The sequence below is a fragment of the Chenopodium album genome, chromosome 13 (assembly GCF_948465745.1).
Source record: "Chenopodium album chromosome 13, dcCheAlbu1.1, whole genome shotgun sequence".
Lineage (NCBI taxonomy): Eukaryota > Viridiplantae > Streptophyta > Magnoliopsida > Caryophyllales > Amaranthaceae > Chenopodium > Chenopodium album.
The window spans coordinates 15,272,274-15,298,937 of NC_137846.1; the positions used below are offsets into that span (position 1 = coordinate 15,272,274).

Consider the following 26,664-nt stretch of genomic DNA (forward strand, 5'->3'; position numbering starts at 1 on the left):
GATATTTAGACTCTCTACTTCGACGGAGCCTCAAACCAAAAGGGATGTGGTGTAGGAGTACTAGTGGTATCACCTAAAGAAGAACATGTTCCAATCTCCATAAATCTAGATTTCGACGTTACCAACAACGCTGTAGAATATGAAGCATGCGTGGTAGGCCTCGAAACAACATTGGCGTTGGGAGTAAAGAAACTTTGAATATTTGGGGATTCCTCGTTGATCATCAATCAAATTTCCAAGAGATGGAAAGTAAGGAGTGAAAGCTTGGCCCCTTACCAAACCTACCTGGAAACTCTCACAAACCAACTGGAAAAGGCAGAGTACATGTATCTACCTAGAGATGAAAATCAATTTGCTGATGCCTTGGCAAGACTAGCCTCAATGGTTAGGATTCCTACGGAAATTGAGCAAATGCCTTTAACAATAGAAAAGAGGCATAAACCGGCTTATATCCAAGCAATAGAGGATGATGAAGTAACCCAAGAAGAAGAAGAAGAGGAAGAGCCTTGGTATACAAACATCCTCAATTATGTCACAAAGGGAGAATATCCACTTCATGCTGACAAAAGAGCAAAACAAGCCTTAAGACCCTTGGCTTCCCAATATGTTCTCATTAACGATGAGTTACACAAAAGGGTACCTAAAGGCCGAGCTCTTCTATGTGTAGGCAAAAAGGAAGCCCAAAAGGCTATGAGAATAGTCCACGAAGGAGTATGTGGAACACATGTAAATGGCAAAATGCTAGTCCAAAAGATAATGCGCGAAGGATATTATTGGACTACCATGAATAGGGACTGTCATCAATATGTCAAAAGATGCCCTAAATGCCAAATATATGCTAACTTGCAACATGTTCCTCCATCTCTCCTCTACACCTATACATCACCATGGCCATTCTCAACATGGGGAATAGATATTATTGGAGGAATTACTCCTTCGGGAATAGGAGGCCATGAATACATATTAGTGGCAATTGACTACTTCACTAAATGGGTTGAAGCAAAATCATACGCCAAGCTCACTGCAAAACATGTAGAACTCTTTATCAAAAGAAACATTATTTGTCGATATGGAGTCCCACATGAAATGATAAGTGACAATGGAACTCACTTTCAAGCAGAATGTGAAGAATTGTTACAAAAGTATGGCATTCAACACCATCACTCTTATCCATACAGACCTCAGGAAAATGGTGCAGTTGAGGTAGCTAATAAAAATTTAAAGACTATCATCGAGAAAATGACAAAAAATTACAAAGATTGACCTGACAAACTCCACTTTGCTCTGTGGGGTTATCGCACGTAAATTCACTCGTCGACAGGAAATACGCCATTTTCCTTAGTCTATGGGATGGATTCCGTACAACCTGTAGAGCTAGAAATACCTTCCCTACGCATCGCGTTGGAAAGTAAGCTCGATGAAGTAGAATGGACTAGAGCGAGATATGAAGAGCTAATTCTACTTGATGAAAAGCGACTAGAGGCTCTACATCATACTCAATGTTATCAAACTCGTATGGCTAGACACTTCAATAAGAAAGTCAAGACAAGATATATTAAAGTAGGAGACTTGGTGTTAAAAGCATTAAGGAAAAATGTTTTAGACCCAAGCGGCAAGTTTAGACCCAATTGGTCTGGGCCATATATTGTCAAAACTATCCTATCTACAGGTGCTGCAAAACTGACAGATATGGATGGCAATGAGTTTTCAAACATGACAAATCTTGACCAACTTAAGAAGTACTACCCATAAATTACTTGAGTAGGATACTCAAAAGAGCTACGTTTGGCTTGATTCCTTAGGAAAGGATACGTAGACAACTCTTATAGGGTGCGGCCACTTTAATTTTTACAAATCTCATATCCTAGCATCGAAGAGTTAACTCAGAGCAATTAGCGCGGAAATTTTCAAATGCATCCCAGAAAAGTTGTCGCCTGACGACAGACGTCAGGGTCTACCGACAACAGCAGCGTCTGGCGATAAGGTTAGCGCCAGGCGACGAATAGCAGCGTCTGGCGACAGACTTTAAACTGCAACGCCAATTTTTCCGCATTAAACTGGGCGAGTTTCGGTGTATTTCGGAAATTTTTGACTTCCGTACTCGAATAATTTTCAGAAAATTAATTAAGTGTTTTCATTGCTTTAATGGAAATTAGAATGTAAATGTTAATTTAATTTAAAAAGCTGAAAATTACATTAATAAAAATAAAATAAAATTACATTATTAATGGAATTTAAATGAAAGCTTAAAAAATAAATTAACTTAAAAATTAAAATTGTCTAATAAATTGAAAGTAAAGCAATGTTCTAATCTTTTTTCTCTTTCTTTGCCCTCTTCCAATTTTTGTCAGCTTCTTCTTCTTCAACCATCACTTTTGCTAGCAAGCATCCTTTAGAGGGTCTGCATTCAATTTTGGTGTCAATAGTTTCCTTTAGCCATCACACCATGTTTCTTCTCTACCCACACTTTCTTTTATGTAGAGTCAACTTTTCTTTTCTCTTTGCCTTTAGTAGTGTTATTCTTCTTAGGCATGATAGGAGTTTTAAATTCAATTTTTTCACCTAGGCGTTCCTTAACAGGAGCTATCTTGTATCCCAGACGATTCTTCACATTGGTTTTATTTTGAACTTTCTTCTTGTCCTTTTTAGGCCTATCAAGTAGCCAATGCTTCATATCCTTAGACAAAGATGGAGGAACCTTTTGGGTAACAACTTCCCATAAAGGCCTAGCACTCCAATAAGTATCAAACCTCTCTACATCTTGTGAAATAGGAAACTCATAAGGACGACGAAGATCTCTAGAAGGAATGGTTTGGGAAAGGCCATACTGCCTTTTTACCCTATAGGGCTAATAAAAAGTCAATCTGGATAAGCTAGGGAGACGACAGAAGGGTTGCTTGTTGACACCAACCATCTTCTCAATTTTCCACCAAGGGATGATCCACTTGATAGAAAAATCACAAGAGGCGAATATTTTGCTCCACTCTTGGCGGCCCATCTTTATGGAAAAGCTTTTCTTTCGCCTAACAAAGCAGTTTGGTGTATATTTGTCAATGTTGTCAGGAGGACTAATTAATTCTAGCCTCTCCATTAGCCACATTTGCAAAAATTCAATGCAAATAATTAGTATTACTATACAAAAATATATGTTTTTGATTTCTGTAATTAAAAATATTATTTTTTTACCTGTAATAAAATTGGAGAGCCTCGAAAAGGCGCTTTTGGATTTTTCTTTAATTCATCCAAACTAAGCATAGTTTCTCCAATAATTAATGGCATTAGATTCCTCCCTGATTCAATTTGTTCCATGACAGACACTAAAATTGCTTGACCCTCACGATTATTTCCACTAGTGAGGAGATATTGGCTAAACATGCAAAAGAGAAAAGCTCTTCTCCTATAAACATGAAAAGACTCAGAATATGGTCTATCAAAGTAATGGCGTGCAAATTCTTTCAGATTAACTACAATTCCATCTACAATATTTGTTAGATCCCTGTCTTTAAGGTTAAAGAAACGCTCAAAATCTTTATAATAATATTCGCTCATATTAGGAATTACCGCAAGATCCATGGAAGGAAAGCCTAGCATATCACCAAATTCATCCGGTAAAGGATTAATTTCGTCACAGCCTAGTCTAAAGCAATGGGTGTCTAGATCCCAATATTCTAAGGCGGTATGAATAAAATCTATATCTATGTCTACCCCCTTAATACCATAAATACCTCCCAGGTGAAAGAAATCAAGCTCTTTTCTCTCCTTAGCAGTCAAAGATCGGCACCACTCATGAGTAAAATCACTAAAACTTTTAGACATGATTGCTTAAAGAGAATTAAAGCTATAACTATTGTTTTAATCTGTTCGAAATATACAAAAATCGGCAGATTTGGGGGCTATTTATGCACAAAATTGGTACAGTTTGTTTCCCGAAAGGATTCGGAGAAAAAAGTTCAGCGCCAGACGACAGGAACAGCATCTGGCGACAAGGCCTGTCGCCTGGCGACAAGATCAGCGTTTGGCGACAGAGAGTCGGCTCGACGCCGCTTTTCGCGCTATGCAAATCATGTTTTTTTTATTACGACTCGATTTTGTACATTGACTTTACGTTTTTTGGAAATTCTTTCCAAACACTTTTCGATTAATTTATGCTTAATTAATTTTAGGCTTATGTTAGTCAAAGTTTATTTTATTTTTCATTTTTTTCTTTTTGGGGGAGAAAGTTGGATACCCTCCATTGATAAAAAAATGACGGAAATTTTTTGCGGAAAAATTAGTCATAATTTTTCACACACTCACATGCACATAAAATGAAAAATAAAAATGCAGAGATAAAGTAAGCATAATAAGTTTGTATATACAGTGTGTATAACATAGAAGTCATATAATACAAGCTAGAAAAGTCCTAAATAAAATAAATACATGTACAACTACGGTGCCGGAGGACGCAAATGGGGAGGCACTCCCAAGGTGTCAAAGAATAAAGTAGATCGTGGAGTATGTCCCTCACTGGCTCCAGGATTGCTGACACTCGGGATCGACAAAGTAGGGCCAGCCCTTCTAGGCTCACCCTGATGCTGAATAGCCAACGACTGAGGCTGCGGCGGCTGCTGGGACGACGAGCCAACCTCGTACGCCCCACCACCCCCAAAGGAGTTGATGTCACGCCTCCTTGGCCTGTCGGCCTACCATATGCACCCTTAGACGAAGATCCTGAACCCTCCGATCTCTTAGCAGGAGCCGTCTGTAGACATCTAATTTTGGCCTCCTATCCCAACAGGAAGTGCAATGACGATAAATAAAACCATCTTCGTGTTAGATCGAAGTGAAGAATGCTTATGGATGACTGGCTAAACCGCAAAGACACAAAAAGACTAGCTTAACACAAAACAAATACAAAACAAGGTCCAATTAACTAAACCCGATCATAATTAGGCTTAAGCCCGTGCTTAAGACCCAATAATGACGGATTTAGAGGTGCCTAGGTTAAATTTAATGCTGTCGCAGAAAAATCCGCTCGCATCTCAATGAGTCCCACTAGTCTGGCATGCGTAACTAATTACCCAGCGCAAGTACTAGAGATGCGCTCGCGGAAGATTCAGAGTTTTATAAAAAAATAAAATCGAATCTTACCATAATGCCACGCGCAAGACATTCAGTTGCGCTGGCCATAGCAGCGCAACTAAATCACTTGCGCTGGGATGCCGCGCGCAACTCGTCTAGATGCGCGCGACACCTGTTGCGGCAGATTGCTTAAAACCCTAATTGCACCCATTTCCTATAAATATGGGCTTAATAAGAGGCTTAAACACACAGAAATTAACCTAAAATCCTGGCAGAAACTCTTGTGAACTTGTGCTACCAAACCCTCTTGTCCTAAACACTCACCCCTCTTAATCTTTGTTACTACGGTGGAGGTTCCCGAACAAGAAGGAGTCCATAAGTGTTCTAAACGGAGATCTAGCAAAGAGAAGTGGTAAATTCCCGAGCACTTAGATAAATCACATTTACTTTTCTCGTTTAAAAGAACTTTAATCAACAAAATTGTGTTATTTGACCACTTTAAAAGGATATTTAATTAATCGATTCCACATAGTATCTTGTGTTAAATAAGATTAAAATTGAATAATAAATTGATTGATTGATCACCTAAGCCAAGGCAAATCTTGTTTACTTTTGCTCCTTTCATGAATTTGAATTAAATAAATAATAATGACTTTGCAATGTAATTCCTACGTGATTAATGCTTGTAAATAAAATCAACTAACTTAGTTTTAGGTATCACGTTGCATATATTTTTTGGTGATGAAATTGTAAAAAAAGGAAGAGCTAGTAGAAGCCGTACTAGGGCTAGAATAGCGATTCTACTTTAAAGGGAACGTTATTTTAGTACCCTCGTTCCCGAACTCATTTCTGGTTTATGTAGACCAATTTGGGCATGGGTGAACTTATGATTTGTGCTAATTATCCCTTGAAATCCACATGGGAGAAAGGCATGAACGAGGTTTATGGGTTTTCCCAAAACTCATTGGCAACTCCTACTTGTTTCTTTTCCCAAAACTCATTGGCGACTCCTACTTGTTTCTTACAAAAAAGCGTGATGATAGAATCAATTCTAATTCAAGGTCCCCTAAACAATCAGGAATTCAAATCCTAATACACCCTAACAAGTGTAATGTCCTAGGCTTTTAAATGGCCATGGGCATCTAAGGAAGGATCCCCTACGATGGGAACACCCTCCTTACAGTGGTGACTCTGCTGGGGACTTAGAGGTTACAAGATTAGTTCTTAGTTATGGTCCAAGGTTTCCAACACTAGGTTGCCTATGGGTTGTAATGGGAAGTAACTTGGATAATCTCTAGTTAGAGAGCAAGACTTGAACGCATAATATCTTCTTTTTGGACAAAAGTAAAAACCAAACAAGCAACATTGCATCATGCATAATCATAGCACATTTTAACCTTTGGGGATTGGCTCATTGACTAGGGGTTGCCAACACTAGGCTTCCATTCCGAAATCAATAACAATCATCCCACCCATATCATCAACAAAATATTGAGAGAGCGATGTTAATTAAAAAAAAAATCTTACGAGCAGGTGGCGCGCGCAACCCAATGAGTGGCGCAACCCCAGCCACCGCAAGTGATTCGGATGCACGCTCCAGCCGCGCACAGCCTAGTCACTTGCGCGTGCCTACTGTTACGAGCCACTTTGATTTTTGTGAAAACAAATTGGCTCGTTCAAACAATATCTTCATTGAAGAATTGTTTAAAGGTGATGTTATCCGTTCGAATATATCTTGCGTTCTTTCCCCTTCTTTTTTCTAAAACAAGCGTATCGATTTACTTATCCTTTCGTACTTCTTTTAGGGCCAGTTTTCAAGATTGGGAACGAAGACTCCCGGACGCTCACATTCTACGTTTACTATCAAACAATCCACCCCTTTCAAACCACCTTCCCTCGACAACTAGTTCTAGTCCAACAACAATGTCAACTATTGAGCAACTTCAAGAAGAGATTGCTCACTTGAGAGAAGAAAAGGCTCAAGAGGCCGAGGAAAGAAGAATTAAGAAACTTGAAAGGGCTGAAAAGAAAAATGCCGAGACTCTAGCCTTATAACAAAAGATGGAACAATTATCCGTCAAAGAAAAGTCGTTGGAGAAGCTTGTTCTTCGTTCTATAATGGGGAATAAGTACTTCGACGCAGAAAAGTTTGCTCCTCCCGAAGGACTTGCTTTACCGGAAAAGTTCATAGTTATGGATTTGCCAATATTTAAGGTGACCAGTAATCCACAAAACCACTTAATGTGTTTTACTGGCACCATGGCATTAAAGGGAGTTGATCCTAAGCTTTATGCTTTGACTTTCCCTTTATCTCTAGACCTAACCGCGAGAGAGTGGTACTATGGGCTAGATCCAAAATTCAAAACAACATGGGAAGATGTAGTTTCGGATTTCATTACCCAATATGAGAGTAACGTAGAGTTCAAATCGACTCTACGCACTACAAGAAAAATGGGTTTGGGCAACGACTAAACTCGAAGCCCAAAACAAATTTTCGTCGCCCAAAGTCTTGGGCGACAAATTGGGCCTAGACATGGGTTCGACACCCAAAGGTCGAAGCCCATTACATATTGGGCGACGAATTTGTATTTTGTTGCACAAAGGTTATTTTGTGCGACGAACTTATTGGTTGCCTATGTGCTGTCTATATCGTTGCCCATAATATTGTGGGCGACGAAGAAGTTCGTTGCCCTATCTTTGATTCTTTGGGCGAAAAAGTGTTTTTCGTTGCCCATAATAGTTTGGGCAACGAACCTATTCGACGCCCATCTTTGTGCCCCATACGTGCTACCTCGTTGTCCATAGTACTTTGTGCAACGAAGTTACTCGTTGCCCATATTTGTCGGCATCATACAATGCTTTGTTTATGTGTTTTTTTTATATATATATTTTTTATATGGGTATAACCTATTAAAAATCAAATTAATCTGAATAATTCAAATACCAAACATGTTGAATAATGACTAAATGAAATAGTTTATTTTATAAATAACATACTAAGAAATGTGCATACTATAAGATAATCCCACTTTGTCAACAATGTACATGATCCTTTAAAAATTAAATAATAGAAACATAACACTATTTACAGACTTAATTCAATCGGCCCCTTCTCAACGCTGCTCATATATTTCACCTTCAATAATTGCGATCATCCATCTTTCATTGCTAGCCCATGTTATTCCTATGTAAGTGAAACATAAGTTAGTAACATACAAATAATTATTGAGAGCATCCTAAATTTTCACAAATATAAACTTCATATAGACTTTATTACACAAAAGTATTAAACCTGCTGCATCCAAAAATATATACTAGTCATTTTCCCTCATACTACTGCAAATTTTTGTTTGAAAACAACTAACAATTTGACAAAACTAACTACATTCATAAAACGAAAAACCCATCAGAAACAATTTCAGTTTCTGTAGTATGAACCATTTCAATTTCTGTACTATGAACAATTTATAGAGTGAAATAAAAAATGTGTTGGAAGAGAAAAGAGTATATATATAAGCCATAGTGGGGAGTTTTAGAACAATAGTGGGCTAATATCAGACTAGCAGGTATTGTTCTCGACAGAATTTCAATTACCTTATCTTGGTTTTTTTTTTTTTTTTTTTTTTTTTTTGACGGGAGTCTTATTAAGTTATTAGTCATGAACTACTACGCAAAAACAAATCACTTGGATCTTAAAACTTAAGAAAATGGGGTGGAAAAAAGTCACCACTCACTAGTCAGTAGTCACAAGACTATGATAACAGTATAAAATAAAATGCTAGCAATTTAAACTCCTAATTCTGAAGCCTTACATCAAGCTAATCATAGTCACACTTTATATAAAGCAAAAGGATAATTTAATGCCTCAAGTATATTCTCATATTCTTCTGTATAGTTAACATGACAATCCTCTTTAGTTTAAACAATCACATGCAAGTCACTTTGTAGGATGGAGAACTAACTAAATGGCATTTGATAAGGAAGGTTCAGCAACAACACAGAACTTATGCAGGAATGAAGAATCAGATCCGTCCTGATGTTTTGTTTCAGGACAAGTTATTATCAGATGTGCATAACCTTGAACGATGAACGAAACGAGCCTAGTTTAGAGGAGATAGAAACTTTGGAATATTCTTTAGGTGATATGTAAAACCATAACGAAAAAAAAAAACAAAAAAAACATCTGGAAAAATACAATGACAGACCAATACTCATCAGGAAAGAACTCTAAAGGTAATTAAAACAGTGTCTCTACTAAGCTTATGTAATCTCCCTCAACCTAGCTTTAGCAGGCTAATTAACCTAATTTAACACCAGGTGGTAATGGACTGGTGGTAGTTGCCTCTGATGGACTGATCTTATAAGCTTCCTGGTGAATACGAAGAAGCCATAGTGGGGAGTTTTAGAACAATATATTATAGGTTTACATGACCAATAGAATATATGTTATCATCTGTGTATATCAATTCTATTTGACTGCATACTCCATCCAAGCATTCAGTTTGCTTAAGCTTATTAAGTTCAATAGTTAAGGTCATCTAACCTCATCCATATATAATTCTGATATTCTATTCAAATATTCATTCATTTCTAAATTTCAGTCCTAATTTAGTTCTGATGTTCAATAGTGACTTGTCATCGTCAATTCTAATCTTTAGTGCACTGGTGGAAAAGAAATAGCTAATAGACACTAAAAGGAACCATAACAGCAACAACACGCAGCAACATATTGTTTTGATAATAGCTAAAATATATATCTCATTTAGAAGATGAGAAAGTGCCATACCTAAGTTGTTTAAACATTTTCATCATATCATCTCTGAGCTTCTTTTCACGTTTTTTAGCTTCTATGTTGATTCTAGATACGACCGCTTTAAGTTCATCATTTGATGCTATAAGCTCTTCGTTTGAGGTTCTAAGCTCTTCATTAGATTCCTTCAGGGTTTCAATTTGAGATACAAGTACACCCTCACGTGTTGCGACATCCTCTTTTAATTGTTGAATCTCAGCCGATAATTCCACTCTAACTTCATTAGTTTCTCCTTCAACTCTTCTTTTCTTTGGTGGACGAGCTCCAGGACCAAGTCCCTTGACATATCCAGACTTTTGTTTGAAAACCTCCATGTATGCTACTTTGACACTTAGTGTATCTTCACCATGCTCATCCACTTCTTTTTCATGAAGGTTTATTAGCGCTTCATACTCTTTTTCAACATTAGGTTCAAATTCCCTGTCTTTATGCCTAGCATATTAAATTAAGCACAACAATAAACAACTTAATTCAATAATTTTTAAAAAAATTTTAATAAAAAACTTATATAAAAAGATACTAAAAAAAAACCCACCAAGGGATCATTGAGTACTTTTTAGTTTTCTCAAATAAGGTGATGTACAGAGGATCCTGTTGAGTTTCAAGAGGATTATCTGATGATCCTTCATTTTCTTGACTACCTTGAGATTGTTGCACATTCATCTGCATTTATGATAAGCAATGCCAAATTATACAATGAAATGTGATCAGTGCTAAAATAATAGTAACAGTCCAAAAGCTAGCAGAACTGATCTACCATGAAATAATTCATTCGCCTTTAAGCATAAATTAGTTTATAAACATTTTCCGAGCTTCTCCTAAAGCAGACATGCACCACTTTATACAAATTATAATATAAATCATTGCAAATATATAGAGGTCGTACCAGTTCATGGAAAATTCTTGCGGTAGACCTTGCACCATTTGCAGGAGTTTTAGTTTGCTTAAGCTTATTTTCCGTGTTAACTTTACTAATACGCTATAAGCCATAAAAAACAAGGCACTAGCAGATTATCGAAATATAACTTCAATTAATGGTCAGGTAAAAAAAAAGAAAAGAGTCAGAGGGAATTTTACCTTTTGCTTTTCATCATTCCAATACTCACATACTAGCCATGTCCATTGGTTAGGATCAATATTATCTGGTTTGCTGTTTATTGCATCTGCAATGGACTTTTTTTCTAAAGTATTGCTCTTTAAGCCTGAATCTCCAATGTTTATACAACATGGAGCACTGAAAGCTCAACGCTTCAGTAACATCGACACCAGCAACTTTATCAGGTAAATCATATTTACCCTGCCAACGTAAATCATAATAAATATCCATCCATGCTAAACACATTCAGACATTTTAAATGGTCTCAAATACTTAAAAACTTACCCGAATCTTTTTATACAACCTCTCTTTTGAACCTGAATCCATCTTAGCTCAATTCCTGTCAAGAATGAAGTAAAGTCAAAGTCATAAACATAACTTTTGCAGCATATATTAAAAAATCTTATAAGTTATAGCACATACAATGACCTGAGGGGACAAAATTCTTTCACCCAATTGCTACAATCACATATGAATTCATCTGCCTTTTCACCAACCACGCATCGAAGCTCATCCATGAAATTTATTTTAATCTTTTCTTCAGAATTAGGATTCCACATTCTAGTAACATATTTCTTACCCCTAGTTAGCCCACGCCTCTTACGATCAGGAAATTTTAGTCGATGTTCAGCTTGTTCAAGCCTTCGTTTCTCTCGATATGTCAACCTAGTCTCTCTAGTTTGTTCACTAGTTGTTGCTTCTGCATCAGGCTGCTGCTCCACATTTGTTTGTTGTTGATACTGCACATTTTGTTGTTGCTGCTGCCCCACAATTTGTTGTTGTTGTTGTTCAATTTGTTCTTGTTGATGTTGCTGCTCTGTATTTTGATGTTGTTGTTGCACATCATCCACCTGCTGCTCATTCAGTTGTTGCCCTGCATTTGACACTTGCCTTGTCTTACGCAAATGCGATGCATACTGCTGCACTTGCTGAATTGCCATTTCACTGTAATAATTTCTTTTCCATGATATTAGTAATATTAAAATAAGCATTAGAGAATTGCTGACAAAATAACTGCAGTTTGCTTATTAGCATTAACACTTTCTTAATACAATAATAATCAACAATCTATATATAAAATAAAATCAATCAAGTAACTAATATATGTGATAACCCTTATTTTATAAAAACATCAAAATAGAGCCTGAAAATGCAACAATCTCCGCGGCTGCTTAATGCCTACAATGATATTAATACAATAAATTTATTAAAATAGACAAACATGAGGTCAAGTGACACATTTACTTCATTTAGTTTAGATAACACCAATTACCAAGAACTAAGAGGGAAAATCTGTAGAACTATCGTTGTCATATTCTACATCATCAAGATCCTCATCTAACTCATGCGCACTAGAGCTTGTGTCCAGATCATCTTCATCATCCTCTTCACTTTTTGCATCTTGCTCATCGTCATTATCCATGTCAGCATTATTAATAGCTTCTAAGATGACCTCTGCGTCAACCAACTCTGTTTCAAAATCATCTCTAACCATATTGATTTCCTCATCACTCAATGCAGCGAACTCTTCAAGGTTAGTTGCTCCTTCTTCAACAATATTCCATAGAGATTCATCTTGTTCAGTGTCTTCATCATTTGGGAAATCAAAAAAGTTACGTGGATTGGCTTTAATTACAAATTTCCAATGTCTTTCATCATGAGAAGAGACATAGAAAACTTGTTCAATCTGAGAAGCTAATGCAAAAGGCTCATTTGTTTGCAATGTACGAGAAACATTGACAAGTATAGACCCAAATTTGTCCTTTTTAACCCCCCTTCCTTCACTAAATACATCAAACCACTTACACTTGAACAATACCACTTTAGGACTTGTTCGATTTTCTAAGGCATCATACTCTAGCACAATAACCTTTTCCAAATTCCCGTAAAAGTCCTTCCCTCCACTCTCTGCATCCCCTTTCACAATAACGCCACTATTTTGAGTTTTACGATGTCTTTGCCACTTTTTAGTGTGAAATCTAAACCCATTAATAATATATCCATCAAAAGTCACAATACTCTTCATTGGTCCTCGTGCTAGGCTCAACAATTCTTCTGTAACTCTATCATCCTTATCATCCCAAAGTTGTGTAATCTATTTTTCAATGTAAATAAGAAAGAAAAAAATAAATATGCATGCTAAAATTTGATGTATTTATATATCATAAATATATGAATAACACACTATCTTACTCTATTCTCAAACCACTGGCAGAATTCAACGTCTTGATGACCTATGCTGTTCTCATATTCACTATTTAAAAAAAAAAAAGTTGTTTAGCAACATTTTGTTTGCTTAATTATATATTTATAATTTCACACACTTACTCAAAGAAAGGTTGTGCTTCATCACAGTTCTGCAAAACATATAATTGAGCTTTTCTTCGGTCTTCAATACTCAATTGCTTTAAATTTGGCTTTCCTAGTGGCTTGCCAGTGGTATAAAACACTGAAAGAGTATGAAGTCGTGGATAGTTTATGTCCTCATTTCGATCTAAACGATTGAATTGTATCTCAATCTTAGAAAGATATCTAGCACAAAATGCCAAGAATTCTTTCTGAACATACCCTTCAGCAATTGATCCTTCAGGGTGAGCTTTGTTTCTTACAAATGACTTAAATGTCCGCATTGCTCTAAAAATGAAGATTATAATTAGTTTAATAACAATCACTGTTACATTTACATATTGAGATAAAAAAAAAGTATACTTGACCTTTCAAATCTATACATCCAACGATAATGCACAGGCCTAGCCAATTTTGCTTCTGTAGCTAAATGTATGGGATGATGAATCATGACATCAAAGAAAGCTGGAACAAAGATACGTTCCAGCTTGCATAATGTGATTGCTATGTTTGCTTCCATTCGTTCTAAGTCAGCTACTTTTAAGGTCTTGGCACATAGTTGCTTAAAAAACAAACTAATCTCTCTTAAAGGTTCTAAAACTTTTTCATCTAAGACACCTTGAAAGGCCGGGTTAAGCAAATCTTGCATGAAAACGTGAAAATCATGAGTTTTCATTCCTATGATTTTTCCATCATGCAAAGAAGCACATCGAGATATATTAGATGAATAACCATCCGGGAATGCCAATTTCGATAAAAATGTGACTATTTTCCTCCTTTCGTTTAAGGTCAGGTTGAAAGGGGCTCGTGGAATTTCATATTTGTCCCCTACACTCTTTGGTCGAAGATCATCATGCATTTTCATGGCTTCTAAATCCAACTGAGCATTTAAGGAGTCTTTGTTCTTTCCAGGTAAGTCAAGCAATGTGCCTAATATATTTTCACAAATATTTTTTTCCACATGCATTACATCCAAGTTATGACAAACTAGCAGATGTCTCCAATATGGCAATTGGAAAAAAACACTTATTTTTTTCCACTGGTGAACAATATATCTTTCGCCTCTTTTACGTTTTCCTTTATCATCTTTCCCAAACTCCACATTAGGGTATCCATGTAGCTGCTCCAAAGCATCATTCCCTGATAATGGATTAGGTGGTGGACGCCTTTCAACTTTTTTACCAAAGAGCCTCTTATTAAGTCTCCATTTATGATCTGGTTCTAAAAACACACGATGACACATATAACACCATTTGTGGCCATTCTTCAACCATTCAGAATTCGTGTCTTTGTGGCAATTAGGGCAAGCCATGGCCCCTTTAGTGCTCCAGCCAGACAGATTAGCATATGCCGGAAAATCACTAATTGTCCACATTAACACAGCTCGCATATTAAATGTCTCCTTATTGTGTGCATCAAAAGTTTGTACCCCACTCTCCCATAATTCCTTCAACTCATCTATTAGAGGTTGTAGAAATACATCTATGTCATTACCAGGAGATTTAGGACCGGGAATTAATAATGACAACATCATGTTGTCACTTTTCATGCACATCCAGGGAGGTAAATTATAAGGTACTAACATCACGGGCCATATGCTATATCTACTACTCATGTTTGCCCCTGGATTAAACCCATCACTAGCTACAGCCAAGCGTACATTACGTGCATCGACAGCAAATTCAGGATATAGCTCATCTAAAGACTTCCACGATTTCGAATCTCTTGGGTGTCTCATAATGCCATCGTCATCATCACCAGGATGTTCTTTCTTATGCCACTTCATATGCATTGCTAGCTTGGAGCACATGAACATCCTTTGGAGCCTTGGAATAAGTGGAAAATGACGTAATACTAATTGAGGTACTCGTGTTTTTCTCTTGACACCCTCAACCTCATCTGAATTCTCATCATCTTCACATACATCCTGCTTCCATCTAGGTGCTGAACACTTAGGACAATTAACTTCATTTGCATCCTCCTTTCGAAATAAAACACAATGGTTGACACATGCATCAATCTTAACATAGTCTAAGCCTAGAGCTTTTGTATATTTTTTTGCTTCATAGGAGCTTGAAGGAAAATTGTTATCATAATTAAATGCCCTATGTAACGCATTCAATAACATTGAAAAAGACTTGTCACTCCAATTGTTACTAACTTTAATGTGCAACAATGATATAATAAACTCCAATCTCTTATATGTTTTACACCCCGCATACAAATCAGCCTCCATATCCTCCATTAATTTTTGGAGCAGCATAGGTGTTTCACTAGTGCCATTATTTGATTCTAAATTTGTAGTTCTCTCATTTTCATTAATAGATGTAGAATTTATAGAATTCCACGCATTTGTTGCATCAAAAACAAACGGGGCCATGTCATCAAAAGGCATTTCATCATTCTCATTATCTGAAACCTCCCCTATATATTGTTCTTCATAATTATCAATTTGCTCTACACTCTCTCCGTGACTCACCCATGGGTTGTAAGTATGATCGATGCCATATACTAGTAAGTGACATTGCATATTTTTACGATTTTGAGATAAAACCAACCGACAGTTAAGACAAGGACATTTCAGCATTGTTTCGCTACTTTTCCCCCTAAAAGCATATTGTAGAAATTCATTAACACCAGCTATGTACTCCGGTTTTTGTCTATCCTTTACACCATTATGATTCATCCAACTTCGATCCATATTCATTCTTAAACACAATAAAAGAAAAGGTTACAAATAAGAAAATTATAATGATTTATTTAGCAGATTTATGTTTAAATATGAATTTATATATGATGTATTAAAAGAGAATTGAAAGCGGGAAAATGAAAAAAGTATGGAGGAGAATGCACTATTTTACATATAATAAAATTATGTTATTTCTGTATAAACTACAGTTACAAGGTATCCTATACATGTAAAATTAGTTTAAAAGAAAGTAAGTAGATTAAGGTGATTTCAATTCTAGATTTTCTAATTTAACGAATAAATTTAGATGGGTAAACTAATTAAATAACAATATAGGTATATTGTATAAGATAAAAAGAAGAATGAAATTGGTACTAGAAAGAAATTTTACCACTTAATTGCTTTAAATATGCTTCAATATTTTAAAGCTAAATTGTCAATAATAAGATGTAGATTCCTTGGTACTTATCTCGTGGGATGTTGTAGCTGACATTATTTGATTAAGATCTTTTATCAAACAAAACAAAAAGTTACTTGTCATCAGTTAAGAATCTAGATCAAACCTAAGCTAACAAAAAGTTACTTATTTTAAATAAAGGTTATGCATATCCTTATATCTAAGCTCTAATTTTATGATTATCCCTGACAACAACAATATACAACTACTCTGTATTGTATTTCTTGTTCGCACAATGACTGACAGTACATGAAAAATAGCCTTCTATATTATATTTCAAGATATCATACATGCATGCAAAGATATATTGAAAAATTCTTTCTGAAAAACATATACTTCGTACATTAACAGTGAGACCATATAATTAAATGGTTCTACGACACTCTAATTCTCAATTTCCCAATTAAAACAGGTTAAACACTCTAAATTACCAATAAATAAAATCATATACTACCTGTAATTGCTCCAAAATACCAATCAGTAATTGATTTAATATAAATCAAATGCCCCAAATTAGTAAGTGTCGATTAACATCAAATCAAACTCCAATTAAATTATCAACCAACAATTGAATTGGGATCAATCAATTCAAACAAAATAATATGTTCCAAACTACCATCAATTGAATTTGTGAAGCAGTAAGACCAAATTTAACAAAAAAAATTATAAAATAAAAGATAAAAAGGTTGAATTACCTAGGAAAAAGAAGGTGACGCTGCCGTCGCTACTACTAGTATAAGACGCTTGAGGCTGCCGGAGAGAACCCAGTCAGAGTGATCACCGAAATCGCAGAAGTACGAGGGTCTTTGATGGCAGATGTAAGGGGTAATATTCGTGAGAGGGTTTAATAGCTTAAAAAAATTGATATTTATAATTGAGTATTTGAGGGGAAGAAGGAATATGAGGTGGGGTGGGAGTAGAAAACTAAATTAGAGTTCTTTTTTTGGAAAAGAAACCGCGAGATAACCCTACTAGTACTACTCTAAACGTGGGAATTTTGCAAAATAAAAACAAAATTTCCGCCTTTTTTTTTAGATTTTGGGCAACGATAAAATTATAATATTCCATCGCCTTATCAGGTCTGGGGAAAGGAAAAACAAATTACTAGCCTATATAATTCAACTCGTTGCACAAAACCTATTTTGGGCTACGAGTGTATATGTCGTCGCCCAAAATACAAATTTGGGCAACGAAACTGAACTGGAAGCCCATTTCATCAGTATTGGGCTTTGGAAAAAAAATTAGTCCCCCATGTTAATATGACTCGTCGCCCAAACCCATTTTTCTTGTAGTGACGTGAACTCGAAATGCTTAAGCATGGCGACGATGAAGGTTTACTTGCTTTCTATGGTAGATGGCGAGAAAAGGCGGCTTACCTTGCCCAAAGGCCACCTGAACTCGAGTTAGTACAAAAATTCATTGACAATTGTCATGAAAAGTACAACAAGCATCTACGTTACCTTGGTTTAGACACTTTTCAAAAGGTCTATTCTGTAGCTACTAGGATTGAAGATGATCTTGCTAAAGAAAAAGCAAACAAACCTTATCATCATCAACCTAGGAATAACTACAAAAAGGGGAATGATAATACTTCATCCTCTATTGATGTATTTGAGACCTCCAAGCAATATAATAATTGTAATGATCCTCGGAGAAGATGGACAAAAGAAAGAAAATTTACACCATTTCCTGTGATCTATAAAGAACTATTAGAAAAATTGAGTGAAAAAGGTCTACTTACACCAACAGGGCCAACACCACCCACTCCACCAGGAAGAAGGTACGCTCAATGGGATGGTAGTGCTTATTGTGCTTATCATAGGGGCGTTGGGCATGTTGCCGAACGTTGCTATGTCCTAAAACACAAAGTACAAGATCTAGTAGATGATGGGAGAATCCCCTCGCCTAAAACTAATAACAATGTATCCCCACTAGGGGTATTTTACATTGATGAGGACCATATGGGAAGTGATACGTTTAATCCTTTGGACTATATCACACCTATAGGGAAACCTCTAACCACAACACTCATAGGGGCAACTAATGAAATGTGTGGGTTATGGGACGACGACTTCCAAGACTTATATGTCTCTAAATACGCCGCCGTCCCACCTCCATCTTGTCTTCAAAATGAGACAAATGGAGCGCTTGATTGGGATCATTTCTTGGGGAAGTCACAAGACTTATCAAATCTCTCCTTGGATGAACAATGGCATTAAGCACAACTCATGGAACATCTTGAAATGGAGGCACGTTTAAATCCTTTAGAAGAAAGTTGGTTCATGAGTCCTACAACTAACCCAAATGAAATAGATCATCTAACTCGTTCTGGGCGAGTTTACCAAGCACCACCAAATGGATCTTCGACCACACAAAATCAAACTCAAGGTCAAGTACAAAACCCAATACCACCTCTACTTGAGGTGGAAGACTAATTGGTCAAACAACTTCACCAATCCAAGGCGAATGTTAGCATTTGGGAACTCCTAACTACTTCTAAAGAACATAGGAATTCTTTTATGAATGCTCTAACGGCTTTGTCTGTAAGTACAGACACAACCACCCAGGATCTCGTTAGCTTTCTTACTAGAGAGAAATCTGACAAATCAATCATTTTCACTAATGATGATTTGCCTTCAAAAGACACTAAGCACAACAATGCATTTTACTTAACTGTGGAGTGTAAAGAGTACAATATCCCTCTCACTTTAGTAGGAAATGGGTCGGCTGTAAATGTGTGCCCATTACGGACAACAAAATATCTAGACCTTAATCTAGAAAAAGATTTTCAATCAACAACACAAAGCATTAGGGATTATGACAACTCGAGGAGATCGGTGTGTGGAACTATTAAGCTACGAGTTACCACATGCCCAATTCAAAAGATGGTTGAATTCCACATCATGGACATTAAACCCACATTCAACCTTCTACTTAGACGTCCTTGGATACATGAGCTTGGTGCAATACCATCCCCACTTCATCAAATAATTAGGTTGAACTATCAAGGGCTTCCTATGACTATACATGCTTCTCCTCTCAAAATAGCCATAAATGACCAATCGCTTCTAGAAATAAACCATGATAATGATGAAGAGGACATGTGGGGATTTGCCGCCGAGCCAATCTGCACAATCGAAATGGAAGAAAGCCTTGAAGAACCATTCAAGCTTGATCCATATTCCACCCGGATAGTAAACAACATCTTGTTTAAGAGTAGTTACTTTCCTGGGATGCCTTTGGGAATATGAATGAAGGAATCTCTTTTACTTCCTATCCCAAAGAAAAGTTTCTATTTTGGATTGGGATACAAACCAACCAAGGAAGAACTAGAGTCTCACGATGCTAAAAACAAAGCACGTAGAGACAACAATAAAAAAGGGATAATCACTTTGCTCCCATCTTACCAACAAACCCTTAATGGATAATTCATTAGGGAGGGAGAAGATTACCCTTGCTATGACTTTCCAGAACCATTAGTTTTGGGAGGAATTAGGAAGCCTAGATTTGAGATATTTATGATTGCTACTTCTTGAATGACGATCTCGAAATCGTTGAATCAAAACACCCAACCCCAGGGTGCTATGATAGGCAAGCATTCAACTTGCTATTTGGACTAGAGCAAAACCATGTTGCTACCATGACTAATCAGAATGCCATCCAAGATGAAGCTTTTGACCCAACCTCGTTGATCACCCCTTCTAATGAAACCTTCGAGCATGGATGGAGGAAATCTTTCAAGTAGACCAATCATAAAGGTGACAAGCTGGAAATCGTCACAGGCGAAGGGAAGATTTTGAAGAATCGGATGACGAGTTTAGCTTAGACTTTAAGGAAGCTAAAAATTTGAGCCTTGTGGCCATTACTGAATCTTTATTTTCTAGTTCTAAGGACGAAGATCCCAAAAAAGATTCTTCTCTTAATGTACTCTCTTTTGAATTCAATAATATGAGCTCTATTTCCGAGTATATGCCTTCTCTTGAATCTTTTGAATGCTATAACAATCAATCTGATGAAGATGATAATATTAATAAATTGGTTGAACTAATGAATGAACGAGAACAAAAGAACCCTATAATTGAAGAAACTGAAACATTCAATATAGGAACTAATGAAAACAAAAGGGAAGTCAAAATTGGCTTAACTTTAAATCCGGAAGAGCGATCGATTCTTATATCGACGCTCAAAGAATTCGAAGACGTGTTCGCTTGGTCATACAAGGACATGCCTAGAATAGATAGGGAAATTGCGGAACATACCATTCCCTTGAACCCTACCTCTAAACCAGTAAAGCAAAAACTTCGACGAATGAAACCTGATGTCGCTTTGAAAATAAAAGAAGAAGTACAAAAGCAATTAGACGCAGGTTTCATTCGCGTATGTAATCACCCAGAATGGGTAGCGAACATCGTCCTAGTCCCTAAAAAGGATGGACCAGTTCGCATGTGTGTCGACTTTAGGGACCTTAACAAGGCTAGCCTTAAAGACGACTTTCCTCTACCTCATATTTATATATTGGTAGATAACACGGCTGAACATGCGATGTTATCCTTTATGGATGGATACGCAGGTTACAACCAAATCCTAATGGCAAAAGAAGATGAAGAAAAGACATGCTTTATCACCCCTTGGGGTACATATTGCTACACAGTCATGCCATTTGGTTTAAAAAATGCAGGAGCTACGTACCAAAGAACGGCTACGACTCTCTTGCATGATATGATGCATAAAGAAATAGAAGTGTATGTGGATGATATGATTGTAAAGTCCAAAGACAGAATGGGACACATAAAAGCTTTACGCAAATTTTTCACTCGCATAAAAGAATATAAAATAAGATTGAATCCACAAAAATGCGCCATCGGAGTAACTTCCGGTAAGTTACTCGGATACGTAGTAAGCACACGTGGTATTGAGATCGATCCCTCTAAAATAAAGGAAATCGTTGATACGCCTCCCCCTCAAACAGAAAAAGAAATTAGGGGGTTTCTTGGCAAACTACAATACATTAGTCGGTTTATCAACAAATTGACTATGACCTGTGAGCCAATATTTAAAAAATTGAAAAAAGAAGAAAAACATGAATGAGACGATCAATGCCAAAGGGCCTTTGAGAAAATCAAAGATTATCTCAAAATTCCACCATTTTTAGCACCACCAGTATCCAAACTACCTCTTAGGCTATACATCACGGTTACAGACACGGCCATAGGTGCCATGCTAGCACAAGAGGTAGAAAAAGTCGAGCGTGCAATATACTATATAAGTAAAAAATTCATTCAATATGAAACAAAAAATAGCACCTTGGAAAAAACAAGTTTAGCATTAGTGTGGGCAACTAAAAAACTACGACATTACATGCTACCACACACTAATCATGTGATTTCTCAACAAAATCCGATAATGTATTTGTTTGAACAACCACCTATACAAGGAAGAATATCCAAGTGGCTGGTGATGTTGGCCGAATTTGGACGAAAATATATTCCTGAAAAATCAATAAAAGGAAAAGTAATTTCCAATTTTCTGGCCCAACATCTTATTCAAACAAGTCACGTAGAAACTACTCATCTTCCGGATGAAGAGATTCTCATGACGCAAGATGACAAATGGGTAATGTACTTCGACGGTGCATCCAATCAAAAAGGATGTGGCGTGGGAGTGTTACTCATAAGTCCAGAGGGAGCACATACTCCAATCTCCGTCAAACTAGACTTTGAGGTTACTAATAATGCCGCGGAATGTGAAGCGTACATTATTGGATTAGAAGCAGCAGCTAGCATAGATGTGCAAAAATTAGAGGTATATGGAGATTCTAGTTTGATTATAAATCATATACTAAAAAAATGGAAAATAAAGAACTCCACAATGATATTATACCAAGCACACCTAGAGCAACTCATCGAGCATTTTGAACATATTGATTTTAAATACCTCCCAAGGGATGATAATCAATTTGCCAATGCGATAGCAAAATTAGCCTCAATGATCAACATTCCAGATCACTTAAATATGATGCCATTATGCGTTGATAGAAGAGAAGAACCAGCATATTGCAACGCAATAGAGGAAATAAATGACATTAAAGGAGACAATCCTTGGTATGATCATATCCTCCAATATATTACCAATGGCACATATCCTGAAAATACTTCATCGAAAGACCAACGAGCCCTAAGAACACTTGCAGCCCAAAAAAGGGGCCTACTAGTCAAAGCTTATTGTGTATAGACCAACTTGAATCCACACGCCTTATGGAGAATACTCACAAAGGCATTTGTGGACCTCACATGAATGGTAAAATGCTTGCTAAAATAATTTGACGACAAGGGTACTATTGGTCCACCATGGAACATGATTGCATACAATATGTTAAAAAATGTCGAGAGTGTCAAATGTTCGCTAACTTACAACACCTTCCACCATCCGAACTATATAATCTCACTTCCCCTTGACCCTTTTTCGACTTGGGGAATTGACATAATTGGAAAAATATCTCCAACAGGAGCAGGAGGGCGCGAGTACGTATTAGTAGCCATCGATTACTTTACTAAGTGGATTGAGGCCGTTTCTTACATGAATATCACTTCTAAACATGTCGCAAAGTTTCTCGAAAGAAACATATTTTGTAGATATGAAGTTCCACACGAACTAATTAGTGATCATGGATCTCAATTCAAAGCTGAAGTCGAGACCCTCTTAACTCGTTACAAAGTAAAACATCATCACTCATCTCCATATAGACCTCAAATGAATGGAGCTGTAGAATCGGCAAATAAAAACATAACAATCATCATTAAGAAAATGGCAAAAAATTATAAAGACTGGCCGAATAAACTACACTTCGCTCTATGGGGTTATAAAACGTCCATACGAACATCAATAGGAGTAACTCCATAATCCTTAGTTTTTGGAATGGACGCAGTTCAACCAATCGAACTGGAAATACCATCCCTACGCATCGTACTCGAAAGTTAGCTACCGGAAGCTGAATGGGTAAGAGCGAGGTATGAAGAGCTGTTATTCCTCGATGAACGGCGATTAAGAGCTTTGCATCATGTAAAAGTCTACCAACAACGCATTGCGCGACATTTTAACAAAAGGGTACTACCTAGAAATATCAAAGAAGGTGACTTTGTACTAAAAGAGGTTAGAGGTCCACCAACCGATTCAAGAGGGAAATTCAAACCTAATTGGATAGGGTCCTACCGCGTAATTAAAATTCTATCAGGAAAAGCTGTCAGATTAATGGATATTGGAGGTGATGAAATTCAACAAATAATAAACATTGATCAACTTAAAAAATATTACATATGAAATCCGGATAAACTCGTTCATTCATTAAATAAATCATTTTTTTTAGCATTCAATTAAAAGATTCTAAGTGTTACGCACTTTACCGAATAACACGGTGAAGTTCATACTACTTGGGGGGGTAATTTAAAAAGAAAACATAGACCATTCAAGTGTTCAGATTTTTTTGAACATCACGAAAAAACTCTTCACACTTGGGGGGTAATAATGCGAAAAAAATAATAATTTAACGCTCGTAGCACAGGTGTAGCGCGCAACCAAAACAGTTGCGCGCGGATGTCACGCACAACGAAATCAGTTGCGCGCGACAGGCTCGCGCAACCTTAGACGTTGTGCGCGCCACCTGATGACGAAATGCGAACCCATAATTTTTTTTACGCGAGAATAAAATTGCGATTTTTACTTACGATAAAAAAGAGGGCGTTTCTCGAAAATAACATATACTCAGAAAATAAAAAATTAAGCTTTGATTAAAATTATTAAACAAAGTTTGATTAATTTTTCATTCAATTTCTACATAAGAGGTTGAAGAAAAAAAAACACATAATACAAAATTGCAAAGAACTACGGAAAGACCTGATTTCGTAATACGAATATGTAGGCAATCTTTATGATTCGGTCATAAAATATATATATACATATAATAAAGCTCGTTTTATTCCATTTGAAATTCAAAAAAAAAAAAAACAAGAGGCATTGTTGAACTAGATAATAAATTAAAAAAAAACATAGTAGTGATTACACTTTATTCGAATTAAACTAATGACAAATTGTGTAACTGTAGGCGTTGTTCGAAGTGCGCCTATGTTAAAGCATGTGTGAATATGCTTGGCACTCATAGGAAGTGGGAATTGACATTACGAATAGGGACAAAGCAAAGTAGGGAGCCACCAACAAGTTTTTAAGGAACTTGTAAACCATTCACGGATCATAAAAGGCAACCACGATTAAGGGACAACGAAAGGCAACAACGATTGACCCGTGAAGGTTACACCCCATTCATAATCCATGAGATTACTAACTCCATATGGTTCGGAACCACAAAAGGAGGATCGGGGTTGATGGTACGAAGTGAGTCATGGAGTCACATTCGCCCGTATTGGCCTCTACTCGATTCTTATTGTGAAAAGTGATTCCTGGGATCTCAAAGGCATACAAACAAAATATTCAATTTGCTCCAAACTATTATTAAGCTAAATTGGTCGAATATTAATGCAACACATAATTCTAAAATATTAGTGATCACTTTAATTAACAACAAGGTTAAAAAGGAACCTAAACCGGTTATCCAAATTATCTTATTAGGCGTGATTTTCAATTACATATTCCCTTTAACATGCAATATGGTGATAAAAATAATAATAGAATAATCATTAATATTGGAAGCAATTTAACAATAAATCCAACAATATAAAATCGTTAGAAAAATAAAAGAAATAAGAGGAACATAATTCTTACTTTGATTTTGTTTGCTTGCAACTATAACACAATAAACGAGTTAGTAACTTCAAGGAAAATTAATAAAACGACAATTAAATTAAATTAAATTAAATTGATTTGACTTGGGGCCAAACCCTCAAACAGTTCTACCTTTCACGCCTTGGTTTAAGGACAGAACCTCGAGTAAAGTACGGACTCCTTGGAGTGCTTAAGGAAGGAATTTTGAAAGAATAGGGTGGCTAGTGTTTAGGTTAGAGCATAGAAGAGAGAATGAGAATTAATTGATGCCCCGTATCTCAGAAATGAGGGGGTATTTATAGGGAAAATAAGTAGAGGGAACACACGGAACCCTAAAAAGGATAAGAACCCTAAAAACACTGCCGCGACACGGCAAAAATTACCGTGACACGGGAAAATGTGGGGACGCGGCATGCACTAGAGTGACGTGGGAAATATCTGACCTACAAGAGGTAAAACGCGTGAAGGGTTTACGCGGAAAAGACACGGGATTGTCCCGTGTCACGGGGAACCGCACCGTGGCGCGGCAGTGAGTCCCGTGACGCGGCACTGTTTGTCGTGACGCGGCAGACCCAGTGTCCCATTTTCCGTCTAAATACATTTTTGCCCTAATAAAATTCAGCCTTTTTAAGTGTCGATTCACATTTTCGGGCCATTTTTGGTTTATTATTTATTAATTGGGCTAAAATAATAATAAAAAATAAATAATAAGGTTTGGGCCAAAATAAAAATTAAACTATGCTTTGACTAAACATCAAGACTGATTTGTTGACCATTTGAAAATCTGAATTTAATTAAATATGATTTTTTAAGCATTCTCGGGATTAAATACTGAACCCGACCAATAATGGCGGTGAAAGGTTGTTCATCATCGGGTTTGGTTTCAGGGAGACATTTTTAGGTGTCTTTAGAAGCCCCCACTTTGACTGAGTTTGTAGAAACGTCAGTTTCGAAAACGATAGTCAAAGTAGTCGATAGGGACGGAGAATGATTTAAGACGTTCTGCGATCCTAAATCACTCTGTGTATGCCGATACCTGTAGAAGAATTTTAGTTCCACAGATAAAAGAGTAAAGGGATAGAATGCGTATCTGACACCAGTGTATTGGCGACAAATGAATTTGGTAGTTTTCTATGCTTGAAGGAATCCACCGGATGACGTTTCGTTGAAATACTTTCCATGCTTGAGGAAAGTCGACTGATGATTTTGGTAGCTTTCTAAGCCTGAAGAAACCTACCGGATGATACTTTCCATGCTTGAGGAAAGTCGACATATGAATTTGGCGTTTTTCTATGCTTGAAGAAACCCACCGATATTACTTTCCATACTTGAGGAAAGCCGACAGAATAATTTGGCTATTTTTCTATACTTGAAGAAATCCACCGATAATACTCTCCATGCTTGAGGAAAGCCGACTTGGTGGTTTTCTATAC

At 36.7% G+C, this 26,664-nt stretch overlaps 2 protein-coding genes across 2 annotated transcripts; both read right to left on the reverse strand.

Moving 5' to 3' along the window:
- Positions 1-8,025: 8,025 nt before the first annotated feature.
- LOC145576388 (uncharacterized) lies at positions 8,026-17,267 on the reverse strand. The gene is made up of 8 exons (XM_081634158.1): positions 17,155-17,267; positions 11,391-11,912; positions 11,253-11,307; positions 10,949-11,168; positions 10,758-10,850; positions 10,407-10,534; positions 9,848-10,303; positions 8,026-8,245 (listed from the first exon to the last, which is right to left on the reverse strand). The coding sequence occupies exons 6-8, from the start codon at positions 10,532-10,534 to the stop codon at positions 8,230-8,232; spliced, it is 600 nt and encodes a 199-aa protein (XP_081490284.1). The 5' UTR covers positions 10,758-10,850; positions 10,949-11,168; positions 11,253-11,307; positions 11,391-11,912; positions 17,155-17,267; the 3' UTR covers positions 8,026-8,229.
- On the reverse strand, positions 12,247-16,020 carry LOC145575283 (uncharacterized). Its single transcript, XM_081633171.1, has 4 exons — positions 13,697-16,020; positions 13,296-13,601; positions 13,161-13,221; positions 12,247-13,062 (listed from the first exon to the last, which is right to left on the reverse strand). Exons 1-4 carry the CDS (start codon positions 16,018-16,020, stop codon positions 12,247-12,249), a joined length of 3,507 nt encoding a protein of 1,168 aa, XP_081489297.1.
- Positions 17,268-26,664: the final 9,397 nt, after the last annotated feature.